At 39.5% G+C, this 18,232-nt stretch overlaps 1 protein-coding gene across 2 annotated transcripts; it reads right to left on the bottom strand.

Moving 5' to 3' along the window:
* Positions 1-10,351: 10,351 nt before the first annotated feature.
* On the bottom strand, positions 10,352-17,638 carry CBR4 (carbonyl reductase 4). 2 transcript variants are annotated; one of them, XM_018070993.1, is made up of 7 exons: positions 17,508-17,610; positions 16,686-16,704; positions 14,652-14,798; positions 13,985-14,105; positions 13,356-13,492; positions 12,250-12,384; positions 10,352-10,919 (listed from the first exon to the last, which is right to left on the bottom strand). In XM_018070993.1, the coding sequence occupies exons 3-7, from the start codon at positions 14,791-14,793 to the stop codon at positions 10,741-10,743; spliced, it is 714 nt and encodes a 237-aa protein (XP_017926482.1). In that variant the 5' UTR covers positions 14,794-14,798; positions 16,686-16,704; positions 17,508-17,610; the 3' UTR covers positions 10,352-10,740. The 2 variants fall into 2 exon arrangements, with proteins under 2 accessions (XP_017926482.1, XP_017926477.1); XM_018070988.1 differs by lacking the exon at positions 16,686-16,704 and having other exon boundaries at positions 14,652-14,793; positions 17,508-17,638.
* Between the last annotated feature and the right edge of the window lie 594 nt (positions 17,639-18,232).

The following is an 18,232-nucleotide window of genomic DNA, read 5'->3' as shown; positions in this document are numbered from 1 at the left end:
CAGTGAGATGCAAAATTGCAAAATTCCACATGCGTGAAGGTTTTTCCAGCTGGGTGCTGTACCTTAGCACACAGTGCCTTTATGCTGCAGCTTTAGGGCTACAGCAACAATTAGTTAACGTACACAGTTTTTCTTCACCACAGCCAACTGGCAGTTGGGGATCAAAACCAGTCCAACTTGAAACCCCAGCTTATAAATAATTGTTTCTTTCTATATCACCACTTTCAAAGTCTATTTTAATTCACTTAGGTTGTGTGCTAATAAATGCCTTGATTCCCCACATATGGTCAACTACATCCTTATCTCTGCAAGTAGCCCAAACAGATTTCATATGTAAGTACTTCATGAGCTCACATGCCATGATACTGAGGGGATCAGCTGCATGCTCTGCCTGGATGACCCAGCTGCCAAACCCACACTGTGTAGTATAGATTAAATAATACATGGACTACAAATGCCTGCTTGGATTATGCACATTGGCTAATTCTCTGCCTCACAATGCAGATGTACATGCAAGGGCTAGAATTTGCTGACATTTAACTCATTCTCCTGAACTGACTAAAAGAAACAACCTTCCCTCTACACAGATATTCTGTTTGAACAGAACTATGAGCACTTAAGACACATCAGGCAGACAGAAACAAAGCTCCTGCCCCAAGGAATTTACAATGTATTCCAGACAGCAAACAGAATTCTTTGACTTGCCTTAAAGCTTGCAACTCTAATTCAGAATTAAGCCACAGTTTGCATCCTTTTACAGAAGTGTGAATAAGACATAAAATAATCTTGTACTGCGTTGCATCTAATAAAAATGTGTTTGGAACATAATCAACTCAGGCTTAGAGCAAAAAAACCAGGCTAGAAGCAGCAGTACCTGTACAGCAGTGATTTCAGCAGCTGTACAGGGAAAGGAGATGAATGAACTTCAGTTCAACAGCACCAGGAAGGAGAAATTTTTTGCTTTATAAAACAATTGAAGTACAACAGGTAGCCTTGGGAAAGGGCCAAGTTATGTAACCACTCACTTTCTAGTTGTGTAGCAGCATAAATGGTCCAGAAAGAGCTGAAGAACAAGAAAGCAGAAAAAAATAACAACACATGGCCACTACACAGAATGGTGACATCATTTACAGAAGGAGTTCTACAAATCTCATCATGCTGAATGCACTATGGTAGGACTTTTCCCTATGTGTTTAACAACACACTTTCAGGGAATCGTATTGTCAAGCTTTTTTGTTTTGGACAACTCTTGGCTATCTGTACAAAACCACACGGCCAAGCACAGGACCTTTCTGAGCTACCACAAAAGGTACTGAAAATACCTCATAAGATTTCCCATACAACAGGCAACATTCCTGTAGTCTATTGCATATTAAAGACTAGTGGATTTTGGAGATGGCTTTTACCTGCAGCACTTGTCTTACAAACTGCCTGAGCCACTTGTAGGAAAGATCCTGTCTCAAAGAACAATATGTTGGAATCAGATTTACTGAACATTTTATACTGTTAATCTCCAATAAAAGTCTTAGTTTTTTTAAATTGTGTATTAACTTCAACTGTACAGTCTGTACAGTCTCAGGTAATTTACTAATTTGTTTATTAATGTACAGTAAATGAAAACCAAAATCAAACATAATTCTTCTATCAGCACAACTATTAGTAAATCCAAAGATCTTGAACTATACGTAAATGATGCCATTTCAAGTATGGAACAGCAGTAACTCACAACAATTTGAGTTTGTAAAGTTCCAATCCACTTACCACTAGGACACAAAGTGCAATCAGACAACGCAGATTTCAAAACCTAAAATAGGCTGTTAGGTGTTTCCCTCACAGTCCTGTATAGGAAAAGCATAATACAGTTTAAAATCTCAACAGAAGAATGAACAAATTTTTAAATTAATTTAAAGCTTTTTCTGAGCAGCAAATCCATTAAACAGCCAACTTAATAAAAGCAGAACAAGTTTTCATTTGTAATTATTAGTGCTTTCTTGCAACATGTAAAAAGGGTTACAAAAAAAGGAACAGTTACTGCTAGTAACTTTAATTTTTAAAAAAAATTCATTTCAGGTCACTCTATATAACCTAAAAGAGGAGATGGAGTATCACAGTGTTTACAATCACCAGTTTCGAAGATTAAGACATTAATGTTCTGTCTCTGCCGAGGACAAGTGGCATCAAAGCCTAAGGTGAAGCAAAAAGAACACAACACCTGAAGCTGGGGGAGGGGGAAAGCTGATGATGAGTGTGTCTGCACTGTCCTCACTTCCATGTTCAGATTTGTCCTGACTGCTTTTGGCAGAGTCAAGCCAGAATTCGGGACTGAACCCCCAGGAAGCAGGGCTGAGCTGAATGTGGAAGTCAGGAAGCTGACATAGCAGAGCATTAATCAGCACTTACTACAGCAGAAATACAGTTCCTAATTACAAAGGATAACACAGTAAGGGCAGCTAAAATAAGCTGTCCTTTTTTAGAGGCAAAACTCAGTTTACTACTTTGGCAAAGCAAGCAGCTCTTCATGGACAGCTTCAGCTGAACACATCAGAATAAATAATTTCCTATAAACCAAACTCACCTTGCATATTAATTAGTATATTTGGTTCTCCCCAAAGTGGAAAGAAACCACCTTAATAAATCAATGAAAGATACAGGCACATGGTAAGCTTTACTAGAAGCCAGATGATACAGCATTAGGAAGAAAGACACCATGGTGTTTATAGAAATAAAGATTGCACAGAAAACTTAGTAAAACATAGTAAATTAACCTCCCTCATCTCATATTGACAGATTGATTGAATACGGCTTCAATGCACAGCAGAAAGCTCAGCATCATCTCCGTGCTGAAGCCCTGAAAATTATGGTGAACTATAAAATTACAGGTGCTGTCAGTTCTATATATGACTTCCAACAACAGAGATATAAGAGCCTGCAGAGAATGGATGCAGTTCCAGTCGACTGCTGGCAGACACATCTCACCATCAAAAATCATACATGCACGCTAAATGGCATCTATACAAAACACATAACACTACTACATTGCTTCTTTTCTCTGAAGTTGCAGGAAGTTTTCACTAGAAATCTACCAGCCATCTGAAAAAATAGGATAAAAGAGCAGATTGAGAGCAGTAGAATCAAAACATTGCAACTTAGAGCTTTTAAAAAGTCATCAACATACAGGTGAAAAATCTGTTTACAGTGCAGCCTCCAACACATAGCTGCAACATGTACTTCTAGTGCATTTAGCACTAGAAATACAGAGATGGAAGATCTGCAAATTAGAATTCACAAAACATCAAACTGCTTCAGTAACACATTTCAGCAATACCATATAATCAGCTTGCAGTTATTCCTAAACAAACTGTTCAAAATCATGCAGCAATTTCAAACCTATCAGCACGCTACACATGCAAGGGCACTTCAGTACCATCAGCCAACAGCCTGGGGAATGGTAACATCCACACAACTCCATTTGCTCAGTGACATCTGCCCCCACATTCCCACTGACACTGCTCCAATGTGTGTGTAATGATACCATTGGTGGCTTTTGCTTTGACAGTGTCTCAAGGTGTTTGACATCATTATAACCAAACTGGCAATTTTGTTATATACAGTATAACAAAAAAAAAAAAAAAATCCCAGATCTTAACAGAGATGAGCTGTTAATATGAAAAATGAAAACATAAGATACTAGTCATGCTGATCTAAAGATGTCTGTCAAGGTACAGGTACTATTTGTTACTAACTTAACAGACATATCGACAGTAAAAGAGCCTTCAGCACATGATCTGAAATTGAACATGTGCATGAAAATCAAATGTAATCTGGGGCTTCAGCAGAGTTCTTACTTCTTCAGGCATTAAGCACATGCGATGACTTCTCTCCACCACTACATTTGTCCCGTCTTTTCAAACACTGATTAACTGAATTAGGTGGGTGCACCTGGTCTTGAAGAGTAGTTTTCATTTGCTTTATTTAAATGAACTACATTATGCTTCCAGGAAAAAAAAGGTTACATAATTGCAACAGAAAACATACATCACATGCAGTGCAACCTCTCATACTATGCAACACATCAAAGTAGGAAAATTTGTCTTACAGCAATAAATAATAATTGCAATGTATGTTTTAACCATGGATAATAATGTAACAAAGAGATTTTGAATGCTGGTATTTAGGTATCCACTTTCTATCCAGATTTCTCTGATCTCAGTATTGAAATCATTTCCATCTTTAAAAATCATGCCTTAAATCCCCAAACAGCTCAGGACATGGGGAATTGGATTTTACAAAACTAGTAACAGCAATGCCAGCCATCCAGTTTGCATTTACACAGGCAACCATACTTCCCTATATTCATACAGATTTACCTACCAAGGCATTACCAATACAGTAATGCCTTAGGATAGAGTGCCCTCAGGAGGCCGCGATGAAACCTCTTCGTGGGACACAACACTAATTTACTCAGCACACACTAACTCAGCCAACATACTTCTGTTATCATAAAGTCTGAAAAAGCTGTTCCCCCCAACAGATCTTCCTTACAGCTGCAATATTAAAAAACCAAAACCAACCAACCAACCAAAAACAAAACAAACAAAAAAAAACAACAACAAAAAAACCAACCAAACAAAATCCCAACCCACTCCCGAACATTTATTGTGTCCTGCTAGAAACTTTTACTGAGGACAATCATATAGAATCACAGATATTTTGGGTTGGAAGGAATCCTAAAGATCGCCTAGTTCCAATCCCCCTGCCATGGGCAGGGACACCTCCCACCAGACCAGGTTGCTCAGAGCCCATCCAGCCCATCAATTGTGACACATGCCTCAAGAAAAGACTGTGTTAGACAGTAAGTTCCCTACAACAAGTTATAAGTTGGGACAAACATATCTCTTTAGAGATAAACAAAAGTAAGGCTCCAGTGACTTACCTAGGAGAAAAGATGGACAAAAGTAGTCCATCATCTTCCCAAACATTGGAAAAATGCAGAGAAGACATACAAAACAATTAACTTTCTAGGTCTACAATGCGCTTCAACTAAATACTAGAACATGCAAATCACACTACCTGTAATATTTAAACTGAATCAAACACCAAGGCAACAGAACAGGTTTGATTTCCTAACTTGGCAGTGACAAGGCAGGTCACGTAAATTAGTAAATAATGCAATACACAACCTTCTTTTAGCAAGGATATCCTCTCTGAAGTAGGAACCCATCTAAGTTAAAAACCCAAAGCAACAATTATGGGTGAGTCAGAAAGGGGTTTGCTGTATAACAGGACCACATAATGAAGTAAATGAGAGCTGTAAATGTAGCCACCCTCAAAACATGCCTTGATGATCTCTCTAGAAATTCATGGAGGGGGTGAAAGGCCACGTAGGGACCAGTGATATGGGATGGGACAGGAGAAAAGGTCTGGAAATAAAACATAGTCTGAAAGTTAAAGACCAGACCTGGACTACAGCCTTCTTTAAAATGCTCTCAAAGTTAGATGGTAAAGCTTCAATGCATGCCTGAAAAAACAGTTGTAGGAAGAGGAGTACAGATTCTTTAGGATCTGCAGAAATGTGGAGTAGTGGGAATCTGTAAATTACTTTAATCTTAAATGAAAAAAAACCAAAAACAAACAAACAAAAAAAAACAAAAAAAAAAAACTCAGGAAGGTGCTGTTATTTAATATATTATTGGAGAGTTTTAAGCAATGTAGCAAGGGACGAAATATCAGATGAATAAGAGCACATTCTCTCCCTTCCACTAGGAATGGAATCGTCTGTATACCTAATAAGACAGTGGTCTGAAGTTTTCAAAATTCACTTGAGAAATCACTGTCTAGCACAGTCTGACTTGAGAACATCCATACATAAAAAACACCAAAACATTTATATATAGCTTGGCACAAGACGTAAAGCCTGAATGTCTAGTTTTAATCAAGGTCATAGCAGGCATACCAGAAATACGATGGAAGTAAGACAAAAAGGCAAGATATTGATACTAAATATATAGGAGAGTCATAAAACTAAATACCAGCATATTAACTCACCAAATCAAACATGCATTGAATATCCAGACTCTGTTGTTAGACAATATCATTACCCACACAACCAAGATGGTGGCAGTACCTATGACGTTTAAGGAGTATAAGGCCAGCAATGAAACTGTAATGACATACAGCAGCAATGAGTAGCTTGGATAAATGTCACACTGAAGAGGTCAAGATCAATTTTTTAATACACTTTTTTCCATGCAGCTGATTGGGACCACCCAACTCTGGCTGTGGTCTCCAGGACCATACAAGGTCTGAGCCAAAATGCTATTTTCAAAGACTGGCTTTGTAATGGTCACTTTTATTTCTGCAAGTCTGTTGACTAAGTTTTTTAATAATGACAGCAGTCCACTACCACTTCCATAAAAAGACTTCCATAAAAAAAGAAGTAACATATAATAAGAAAATATGCTAAAATGAAACCAAAAAGAAAAGTCAACAAAATTAAGATTAAATGCTTGATGACAACACTAAGATTGTATGTACTGAACTTCAGTATGATGACTTTAAATACACACATCAAATTAAACTTATTTTAGTGGGGAGGAGGAAGCTAGCATGTGCTAAAAGCTACTAGAATTTGAACATCAACCTTTGTAAAACCAGCAGTCTAGCTTAAGCAGTCAATCAATCTGTCATGGAATGTAAAATTTACAGGCAGATCAGAGTGTAGAGGAATAATGTGCAAAAGTGCATTCACACCGACAAGCACCTTAGGAACAGGAACCATACCTGAATAAGGCAAGCAGATGATCAAAATAAAAAGCAAAGTGCTCAGAAAAGAGAAGGCCACAGAGGAAAAAAATCCCCAAACTCTGAACAAAACCCTAAATCAGTTTTTGGTACCATGCAGGAACTTGAGCAGAACTTCTAGGCAACTTGTTGCAACAAGGCAAGCAGTTGAAAAACATCAGAAAGAGCAAAACATCAGAAGAGGTTACAGAGGAAAGAGTGACAAACAGGGGAAGCTGGGGGCTATCACTCCCCAGTTCTAATAGAAATCACGTAACTGCACTGTGGAACTTCTGGGTTAAAACTGCCTCATTAACAAGTGACTGGAAGCTGGAAAAAGTGACAGCAAGTTTTTGGGAGTTTAGTGGGTAGAAGGGCCATTTGCTTTTTAAGAAGAGATTCCAGAGGGATCAAGGAAGTACAGATTAATTATATTTTTCTGTGCATAGCAAACTACCAGAAATCATTCTAAAGCCACAGACAACAGGATCAACATACTGAGGAAAGTCATAGTTGCATTTGCAAAGGAAAGTCATGTTTGATAAACATTTTAGAGTTCTCCTAAAGACTTAGATAAGAGTATGGAGATCTAATAATACTGCATGCTTGAAATTCTAAAAGGCATCTGACACATGCCCTTGCCAAAAACTATTAAAGAAGTTGTCATATCAGTACATTGTTTACAGATAGAAAAGAAAGGGTATGAATCAGCAGTTGTTCTTTCCTAAGGACACAGACTGCCAAAAGAACACCACAAGTACACAGTTGGGGCAGGCAAAGTACAACCTATTCCTAAGGGTTCTGAGACAGCTGTTTCTGAAGCCCACAGTGTATTCCACTAACACTAAATTACTCAAAGTAACAAAGGGATTAAGGAATTAAAAAACTGCAGAACCATTTCACTGAGGAAATAGGTGTTAAAACCAGCAGACTAAACTCGTAGATATCTGAGAACAATTCATGCTGGGAAAAATACAAAAAATCAGACATATATATATATATATATATATACACACACACATATGGAAATGGACTCCCGAGTTGTTCATTAATTATTCAGGATTGAGTTATTGTTCTGAAAACATAAGTGCAAAGCTTAGGAAAAAGCAAAACAAATTCAGCGTTATTTTTGGAAGCAAGATAAAACAAAACATGAAACACTTTTTTTTAAGAAAAAATCCACAGTGAATACTGCGGGCAGTTCTACCTGTGGCTCCCTCCCTGAGAAACTGAAAAAGTAAAGTAAAGCTCAAAAAAAACAATGTAAGGTACAAAAGAGCTTACCAGCAACAAGCAATTAAAAGAAATATGACTCTCTAGTATGAAATAGAAACAACTGAGGCAGGCAGGATAAGACAGAAGTCCACAAATTCAAAAGCAACATGGAGAGTGCACAAGAGGGTTGTTTTAATGTCTGCAGGCCTCAAACAGAGCTACCAAATGGTCAGTTCAAACATATCAATCACAAATTGCTGGTGGTACAGGAGTCTTCGAAGGAGACATACACCCGACCTACTACCTACCCTACACATTCCCTACTTCCACCATCTGTGACATCACATCAGGCTAAACAGAACCAGGATTACTGTTTTCAGTTCTAATTTATCAGTTTGAAGAAAAGGGAAAAAAAATCTTTCAAAATATGATCTAAGGCTACCAACACTTCAGTCTGGTCCTATGGCAACTGCAATAATAAAAACACAGTATGCACTGCAACATTTAAAAAAAATTACTTAGTGACATGCTGAGATTCTTCTGACAGTGTTATTCCAGGTTTTAATCACTAATGTAAACTAAAAATGTCATTGCTAATAACTTATTTAACAGCTATCTTACCCAGCAGAAAAAAGGGATAATAATAATTGGGGTCAGAACTCACTAATAGGGAATTATTTCTAGTCTCTTAAGTTTGGCTTTTGGTCAAGATATGTCACAGAGGCTTCATCTATAAAATACCAAGAACATGTATGGGCAGTAGCCAAGTCACTGGCATATTACTACTTGACTAGTAAAAAAGGACCAGCTATCCTTCCTCACCTTCAGTGCCCTTGGAAAAAATTCTCTGGCCAATTCCTTCTATCAAAGAGAAACCTAATTAGCAATTATATTGTTGGGGCAAAGACACATACAACACATAACTTTTCACAGCAAATACCACCTCTACAAAGGGATAACAGGAAGGACTCCTGAAAGGATTACTTTTAGTCATATTATATATTCCAGAGTGAGTACACAACTGTAAGGTAAAGCATAAGCAGGTATTCTTTCCAAAAATGCCAAGGCAGTGGAAGGATTAAAAAAAGGTTTATTTCAGATGCAAGGACCACTATTTAACAAAGGCCCTCTCAGGACCTCTTTATCCTCTCTGTCTCTCCCCTGCCTTCCAAAGGCCTCTATGCATGTCTGTTAGGGCTCTCTCTCTCCTCTCACATATCAGAGAGAGAGGCTGAGAACTTCTCTCACTCACAATGAGGTGTGGCAGGGGAGAAAGCATTGAAGCTGCCTTTGAGAGTTACCTTTTAGGCAGAAAGCCTTCTTAAGTGAAAACTGTCTCCTTGTAACAAAATATTTGGGGCAGAAAGGGTATTCTATCCTCACTACAACTAACTGTAAAATTTCCTGAACACACAACCATCCCTTGTCTTATTTCTCAATACATACCTGCAAGAAGCTTGAACATGCATTGTTTTCTGGCACAAAGACAAAATTTCTCAGCTGCACAAATGAAGAAAATCTCCAACTTTAAAGACTCAAAGTTATCATCGAGATCTCTTTTTCTGTACTTTAGTTTTTGCCAAGAAGGGAAGTAATTTCAAAAGTTGAATCTACATCTGGATCATGATGCAATGAACACTGGAGCTAAGAGTAAAGGTCCTAAACCACAGTCATAGTTTTCTTCAGAGATAATAAAAACATCCATTATCAAAAATTACTTGATCTCAACAGAAAAGCCCAAGGTCAAACATCTGGTAAGTTTTCAGCAAGACAGGAACACTCAGGATCATTTAAAGCTGAATAATTACTCTGCTTCAGAAGTTGTTTTGAATAAAATAAATGGTGATTTTATTGACTATATATACATATTAAGGAGCATCGACTTAACAGCTGAACCAAGTGTTCAAGATACAGAGCAAAGTACTGACTTCATGCTCTGGAAGTGATTGTGTTTCCTAAACACCTACTGAGTCATTGAAAAGTCTTTTATGCAAAAAGGTCTGTGCAGCTCAAACTCAGAATATCATAGGATTAGCAACTCCAATGACCAATCAACAGTCCTTCAATGTGTACACACAAGCACTACTGTATTAAATGAATGCTGCACATACATCCAAGAATGGAACCGAGTAGGTTTCGTCCTCACAAAAACACACTGCATATAATTAAACCTCCTAAAGGCAATTCAGGTATGCTGAAGATCTAGAGGCTCCTAGCTTTGTAGTGTTAGCTACAAACAAACAAAGCCTGAAGGAAACCCCTCACTACTTTGTAGGGACTAACTGATAAGAATGCAAAACTATGCAGTTTGCAATCGTTGCCCTACATGAAAAACTTGATGCAATCATACCTGCCACCCAATAAACATACCTCTGCACTTTATTAACCTCTGTGTAACATGATAATTCCAATAAAAGCTCCACTCTATCCCAAATTAGATAACAAGACTTTATAAAAAAACTGTTTTAAAAACATATCAGTATGTTATTAAAGTTATCACCATATCAAAAGCAGATCTTTTTCAAATTGTTTCATACACAGACTTCATAATACCAAATGGACTCTTCCAGGTAGCTAAATGTATACATTGCACTTCTCTGCTGCTGAATTTCTCCTCTGACTAGATAAGACCAAGTCAATTACATACATCAATCTTCAAACAATTTCCAACCCTCTCCCTTTAATTGGTATATATTTATATATTACCATCATGACATTAAAGTAGGCATTTATTTGAAGTAGTACTTAAATCATAAGCTGCAAGCCTCCATCTACAACTAGAACACTCCCTGTAACATATGGGGATTCTAGAAGAAAGACAACAGCTTGTGCAACTTCATGAGGCTCTCCAAATCTTCCAAGGAGAATTGATTTCTTCAACTGATCTTCTTCCAAATGAGCAGTCATCTCTGTGTGAATAAAGCCTAAGAGAGAAGATATTTGAAGAGTTACCTCACTTTTGACTATATTTATCTAGTATATTTTTCATTGAATCCTACAAAGTGAAATCTATTACCAGGATTCGTCACCAGCTAGCATTCTTCAGAGTCTCCAAAAGCAGTCCACACCATGTTATGGTCAAGACCAATTTTTTATCTAACCAATAAAATATCTTCCAGTTTTGGAAGCACTGATACAATAATCCAAATGCAGAGATCTACAGAAATCCATTAAAAAAAAAGGTAACTAAATTTGGGTCCTAAAACCATATTTAGTATCACTTTTCTGAAAGACAAACCACACTCTTTTCACCAAAATGTTCTCCATTAAAACAAGCATGAAATCTCTGGCAAGAAACCCTCTCAGCTTGCAAGTGTTTTAATTATATTTTAGAACTTATGACAGCACTTGCATAATTTCTATCATACCACTCATTTGAAGACTGTTTCTTGACATCTTCGAAGGACCTTTTGTTTCAATTTTCCGTTATCTGAGACTCGGTTTTCCCACCGCTGCACAACTCTTCATATAAGCTGCAGCTTCATAAAGAGCTGATCTTACCTGCTTTCTAGCTGCCATCAAGCAGGGAAAGTCTCCCTTTTGCTTTCTACTCTGCCCCTTATGATGGCTTCGGACCCTTCAATGAGCTGCTCAACTCACTGAAGAATTTTTCCTGCCTAGTTCACAATCTGAAATGGTTCATGTAGAAGTCTGAAAAGCATCAGAGGCACCACAAAGTGAGCAACAATGTAGATAGTTATGAGTGGAAGAAGTCAGAAAATACAGAAGGGATTTTTCCTTAAGGGTGGTGGTTTGCTTGAGCTGGATCATCTTAGGAAATCACAGCCTTGTCCTCACAGAACGAACTTCTCAGACTCCCTCCTTTTACTACAGGGAGACAGGGATGCTTTTATGACAGCTTCTCTTGGTCTGTCATGTTTCTCTAATAACAAATAAGCATTCTCTAGCAGGAGACAGGGGCAGCTGTCTGTCTATAATTAACTCTAATCCTTACATCTGCAAGGACAGCAAGTTTTGAAGGAGGAACAAAGAAAAGACATTTATTATATAACAACGGAGAGATGAACAGGTAGATTCACTCCTCCAAATTTCTCAGTGTTCCATTAAAAAGACTGAAGGTTTTCTAAAAGAACGTATTACACTTTAAACCAAAGAAAAAAAAGAAGATATTAAAAACACTTAACTTACAAAATTGAAGAAAATAATAACAATTTGTCTTAAGTTACTTTCACAGTACCCACAGTCTTGATGAATTGTGGCAGTCAAGAAGGTAGGAATTTCTCAAAAACTCACCTGGAGCAACAACGTTGACTCGAATTTGCTTTTTTGCTACTTCTTTAGCAAGAGAGCGTGAAAATCCAACTAATCCTGCTTTGGTAGCACTATACACACTTTGACCAGAGTTGCCTTTAAGTCCTACAATACTTCCTAAAATAAAGAAACATCAAAGAGAAGCTTAAATAGATAACTTGAAACCTTGTACTAGCTTTACCATTTTAGTTTTAAATTTGGAATGAAAAATGAGATTACAAGAAAAGGAGTCAAATACATATTACTGTATGCACTTTATAGCCTACTGCTGGCATAAGCAAATCCCCAAATTATCTGTGATTTTTGTGCAATTCATATATCTATGTTGACCAACTGGCACCAGGAGAGTAAAATAAAGGGTTTTGTAAAAAAACTATCCTTACACAGATTTAATTCATTGATTAATAAGAAGAGAAGAGAAGAGAAAAGAGAAGAGAAGAGAAGAGAAGAGAGAGAAGAGAAGAGAAGAGAAGAGAAGAGAAGAGAAGAGAAGAGAAGAGAAGAGAAGAGAAGAGAAGAGAAGAGAAGAGAAGAGAAGAGAAAGAAGAGAAGAGAAGAGAAGAGAAGAGAAGAGAAGAGAAGAGAAGAGAAGAGAAGAGAAGAGAAGAGAAGAGAAGAGAAGAGAAGAGAAGAAGAAGAGAAGAGAAGAGAAGAGAAGAGAAGAGTAAGGGGAAGGTGAGGGAAGAGAAGAGAAATAGAAGAGTAAGGGGAAGGTGAGGGAAGAGGGGAGGGGAGGAGAGGGGAGAGATAAAGAAAAGAAACTGACTGTATCTATCAATCCTTAGTTAATAACTAGCATCTGGTAGATCTAGATACTGAAAGAACTGATAAAGAACAGCAAAATTCTTTTTTCAACAAAATCTAAACTCTGAGGTGTTTATTACTGAAACAAGCTGGTTTTATATTTAGAGCTTGCTGAGACTACAAAAAAGAATGAGTTTTCATAAAGAAATGCTAAATATTGAATGTCTAAACACAAAGAAAATGAAAATAAGTCAATTGTAACAAGTAATGTAACATGTTACTCCTGCTAAACCTTTCCAGAAGACTAGTAAACAGAATTCCATTGGCTTATACAAACAACTTACCTATATTGACAATAGCGCTTCCCTGTTGTTGAATCATGACTTTTACAGCAGCTTTGCACGTCAACATTGTTCCCAAAAGGTTAGTGTGAATCTGGGCTATCATATCTTCAGTCTTGGTTCTCAGTAACAAACCATCCCTGACAAACAAACCCAAAAGAACTCACTGAACAACCCCATTGGTCACGCTTATTCATATTAAAACATGACTGGTGAACAGAACGTTAATGGGGCTGTACATGGTTCTCTACATTCTAGCATTCAAAAGGAAGACTGTGAGCACAACACATCGCAAGAAAAAAATTTGGCCACGCTTCTGGCAACAAGGCCTCTTTTGCAGGGTGGTTTTGGAGCATTTTGGGGGAAGTGGAAGAAAGAAGAGGGGGAACTCAAACTCAGAATGTAGAAACTACAGTGAAAGCTGTGTCATGTCCCTTCCAACTCAGAAGATTCTGTGATTCTGTGATCTGTTAGAATTTTAGTGCCATCAGGAACAAAATACTGCTGAGCACTTAATATTATTTTCAGATGTACTCATTAACAATACTCTTATTGAATGCAAGGGCTCACAGCACCTTACAGTGAGATGCCTTCATCTAGAATTACATATAATCTCATAATGAATAACTAACCTGTTGATTCCAGCTGCATTAACCAAGTAGTTAATAGGACCTAAATTCCTCTGCATCTCCTCAAAAGTCTTTTGGACTTCTTGTTCACTGGATACATCACAGCTAAGTGCCAGATGTCCTGCTGTATTGAAATAAAGGCACACTATAATAACAGTAAAAGCTGGTATATCATTCATAAACCTTCTTCAGAATTTATCAACTCAATCTCAAAACAGATGTTGAACTAGTTATAATTTAAGAAACCCATTTAATCTCCAGAGAATTAAATAAAGACAATTTTCAAGTATTGTATTGATTAGTTATGTGACAATTCCTTGTTTTATATTTTTTGCCTTTTAAAATCAGAAGCTCGGTATGAGCAGACACATCTCAGTTCTGGCTTGTTCAGGAGCCAAGATGACTCAATTCATACTACCTCTCTGTTGTGGCCCAAACAATTCCTTTCATCTTAAAATTTGCATTTTGTGGACAGAATAGGTAATATACTTACTTTCTCAACAAATATTGTAAAACCAAAATTGTACCGACATAGCATTTCTTTTAAATTTCTCAGCCTTTATTTTCATTTTCGTCTGGTTAAACAGTGAGGTTTCTTTATGGACTTACTACTTCTGTGAGTTACCTAAGCATGGGACAGTGAAGAGATAACTGCAAGCAGCATACATACCACCAAGATCACGTGCAGTGGTTTGGGCTACTTCCAGATTTCTAGCAATGATCGCCAGGCGGCAGCCCTTCTGTGCCAGGAGTTCTGCAACAGCTTTGCCTATTCCTCGGGATCCTCCAAAAATGGCGCAAACCTTGCCCATCTTCAAACATAATTCACAAATTGCAAATAAACCATGAACTTCATGTCCAGTATGGCAAGAGAATATCCGCTGTTCTTGTCAACATCACAGCCTTTACCACTTTGTAGCATTTTGTAATAGTAGGTTATAGAATTAGTGATTTGTTATTTTTTATTCACCAAAAAATAAACATTTGAACTAAATTAGGCACCACTTCTAAAAATGACAGTTAATTCTTAATGATTTCTGAACTAGTAAAAAATTTATGCATGTAATCTAGCACTCCAATACTAGAGTTATGATAACTTCTATTCCACTGGTGAAATATGTGATTTATGTACCTAAAGATGATAAGTATTGTTTGCCTGCTTATTTGAAGCTGATGTACCAGTTGTAATTATATTGTTCTTGTAATCACTAGTTTTGTGCTAAAGTCATTTAGCCTCACGGTCTCACTCCATCCAAAGCATCTGTGTTGGACAGCACCAGTGCAAACATTACTGAGCACCATTTGAAACTATTGTATTTACACTGGTTTAATACTGTCACACTACATAACACTACAATTTACCAATATCCTTGGGGTTTTTTGTTTCTGCTTTTGAGAGGAAAAAAAGGTTTTAAAATGTGAAGTGATTCTGAAGTAGCTAACTTTGATATTTAGGAAGGAGTATAAGAAGAAACTTCTTCTGTAGAATTATCTTTTATTCTGCAAGCTCTAGAAACCAATCAGCTGTTTTGGGATTTCCTAAGGAGCCAGAGGCAAAATCCAAGTAATGAATCTTTTTTTCCATACATTTGAATAAACCCTTTTTGAACCCAATTATACTTTGTCTCCATAACATCCTGAGGCAATGAGTTTCATTATTTATGGGAAAGTACTTCCTTTTGTTCTTAATTTGCTTTCTGATTAGATAATACCATGCACTTCTCCTCATATCTTCCCTTTACTGTTTCACCCTCCACCTGTATCCTCCTTCAGGTCTGTTTGGTTTCTCTTAAACATATGGAAGCCATTTGGTAGCTTACTAAAGACTATTCAAGCTCCTAGACCTTGGTTTACTGAGGTCTGTTGAACTCTTTTGGATGTGTGATAACCAGAACAGCACACAATACTAAGCACACAAGGCTACCATCAACTCAGACAATGGCATGATGATTTTGGTCTTCTGTGACAGCACCTGAAAGAGCAGATGGTCCATCCTTTTCAAAGGATGCACAGGTACAAAGTATGCACAGGTACAAAGTATGCACAAGTGCTTGAAACCAACCCATGTGCCACTTTTCAATGGCAAGTTGAAATCAGTTACATGGAGCAGGAAGAGGCTTAAATACTTGCATCTCAGGTAGTGGCCTGTTTGACAGAACACCTACAAAACAGTGCCCTCCATGAAGACAATTCCTTCCTGACAAAAATGGGCACCACTGCCTTGCCAGAATGACTATTGTTTTGGGCAGTCTTCATTAGGTAGCTACACAGCAAGATACAAATCAAGAGGTCTTACACCCCAGTAACTACAGTTCTCACTCTCTTAGCAGACTAAGGGCACAACCAACCACCCCATATTCTGTTGACAGATTTTTCTGGTTAGAAACAAAGACTCTGTCTGCCTTTTCCAGCATGACTGATCTCTTCTTTTACAGAATCACCGGAATGACTCTTGGAAGTTCTTGCCTACTTGTTGCAGCAACGTTGTGCTAGGATTTCCTCCTTTACATTTTGTTCTTACTCGTACTGAGCATGTCTACTCTCCTATTTTTATTTGAAAGTGGAACAATATGGATGAGATGTGAGGAAGTCATCCCATGAAACTCCTCCATCTCTAAGGTGGAGGTGAATCATTTTACACTGTTAATAAATGCTTTCAGACCTACATGTATTTTCCAAATAATTCTGAACATGCTTAGCTACGCAGGACCCAAAAGATCTGCCTGTGGGAAGAGAATTTTTAAAAAATGTATCGCTCTACCCTTCTCGGCCTCTTTGAGAACTGAAAAATTGTTACTGATTCCGTCAACAACTCTACTGTTCTCAGAACAGGGAAAGCACCTTGTGCATTAGCAGGCATTCATATGGGGGGCATAAGGCCTACCTCCAACCCACTAATGTACAACTTGTGTTTTAGCACACTAAAGCCATACAGTTTCCTTGGAGTTGTGACTTGGGAAAAAAAAGCTGCTGCGGGAGTAATTGCCCACTGTTCCCCGGACAGGGAACAGAAGGGAAAACCAGGTATCTTTGGAGCAACAGGCACACACGGGCGCCTGCATCGCCTTTGCCCTCTCCGGCCCTGCCCTTCTTTCACACCCAACTCTTTATCGCGTGACCCAGAGCTCCGATGGCGCCACCGCCCCACGGCGCACGGCTGCCAAGCCCACGGGAGGCACCTTTAAAAGAGGGCGAGTGAGGTTCCCGCAGACAGCCCAGCTCAGTTCAGCTAAGCCCAGCCCAGCCCTCGCCCCGGCGTCGCCCTCCCTCTCTTCCTCCCTCCTTCCCTCCCTCCCTCCCTGCTGGCGGCGCGTTCGAGCTCGGCTCCTGCTCCCGGCCCGGCCGTCGGGCTGCAGGTGGAGCCCGGCACGGGCAGCGGGGAAGCGGGGGCGCGGAGAGCCCGCGGGGGCGTCGGGATCGCCGCGCGGGGCGGCGGTGCCACGCTGGCAGCGGGGCGCTCCGTGTCGCCCGCCCCGAGCGGCCACAGGAGAGGGACGGGAGCGTGTTCCGTGTGTGCTTCAGTTACCTCCCGGCTGCTGGGCAGCTGGTGGCTCGCTTCCCTTAGGGAGGGAGGGTCCTTTCCTCTCCAAGGAGGCCGGTCCAGCTCCGAGCCGAGCGCAGGCGTCACGGGATGGCGGCCTGACGTCACCCAGAGCTGACTTTGGCCGCCGCCGCCGGTCCCGGCGGGAGCAGAGGCCGGGGCTGAGGGGGCCGGGACAGTGCCCTCGGGAACGCCGCAGCTCGCCTGGCTCTGCGGCGGGAGGGACACCCGCCCCGGCAGGGAGGGACACCCGCCCCGGCAGGGAGGGACACCCGCCCCGGCGGGGCCGCCCCCGCAGCTGCAGGGTTGGTGTCAGCCCTGCACGCACCTCCTTTCTCCCCTGCGCTCACACACGGAGAAGCCCTTCTGCTTTCATCTTACACTTGCCGGTTTTAAACTCCATTTTACATGTGGATATCCAAACAACGTCCGTCTTAGGCACTAGTACGCTTTGCACCAAGCCCCTGTACTCGTTGCCAGAATTTATGATGGGCACGAAGTAGCTGCTGCACACTGACCTGGACCTCTAAAAGCACAAAACAAATCAGAGCATAATGTCACAAAACAGGGGCCACTGTAACTGAGGTCCTCTCTACCATCTATTTCAAATTCCTCTTGGATTTGGATTTGAGGCAAGATTTACAGAGGAACTTGAGTGCTAACCATTAACCACATTGGTGCCTGAGTCTGTGGCCTCTTACATTTCTGCC

This window comes from Manacus vitellinus, unplaced genomic scaffold (assembly GCF_001715985.3).
Source record: "Manacus vitellinus isolate BGI_N305 unplaced genomic scaffold, ASM171598v3 scaffold_0_pilon, whole genome shotgun sequence".
Lineage (NCBI taxonomy): Eukaryota > Metazoa > Chordata > Aves > Passeriformes > Pipridae > Manacus > Manacus vitellinus.
Note: the sequence above shows the minus strand (reverse complement) of the source record. Positions and strands in the feature narration are given on the sequence as shown.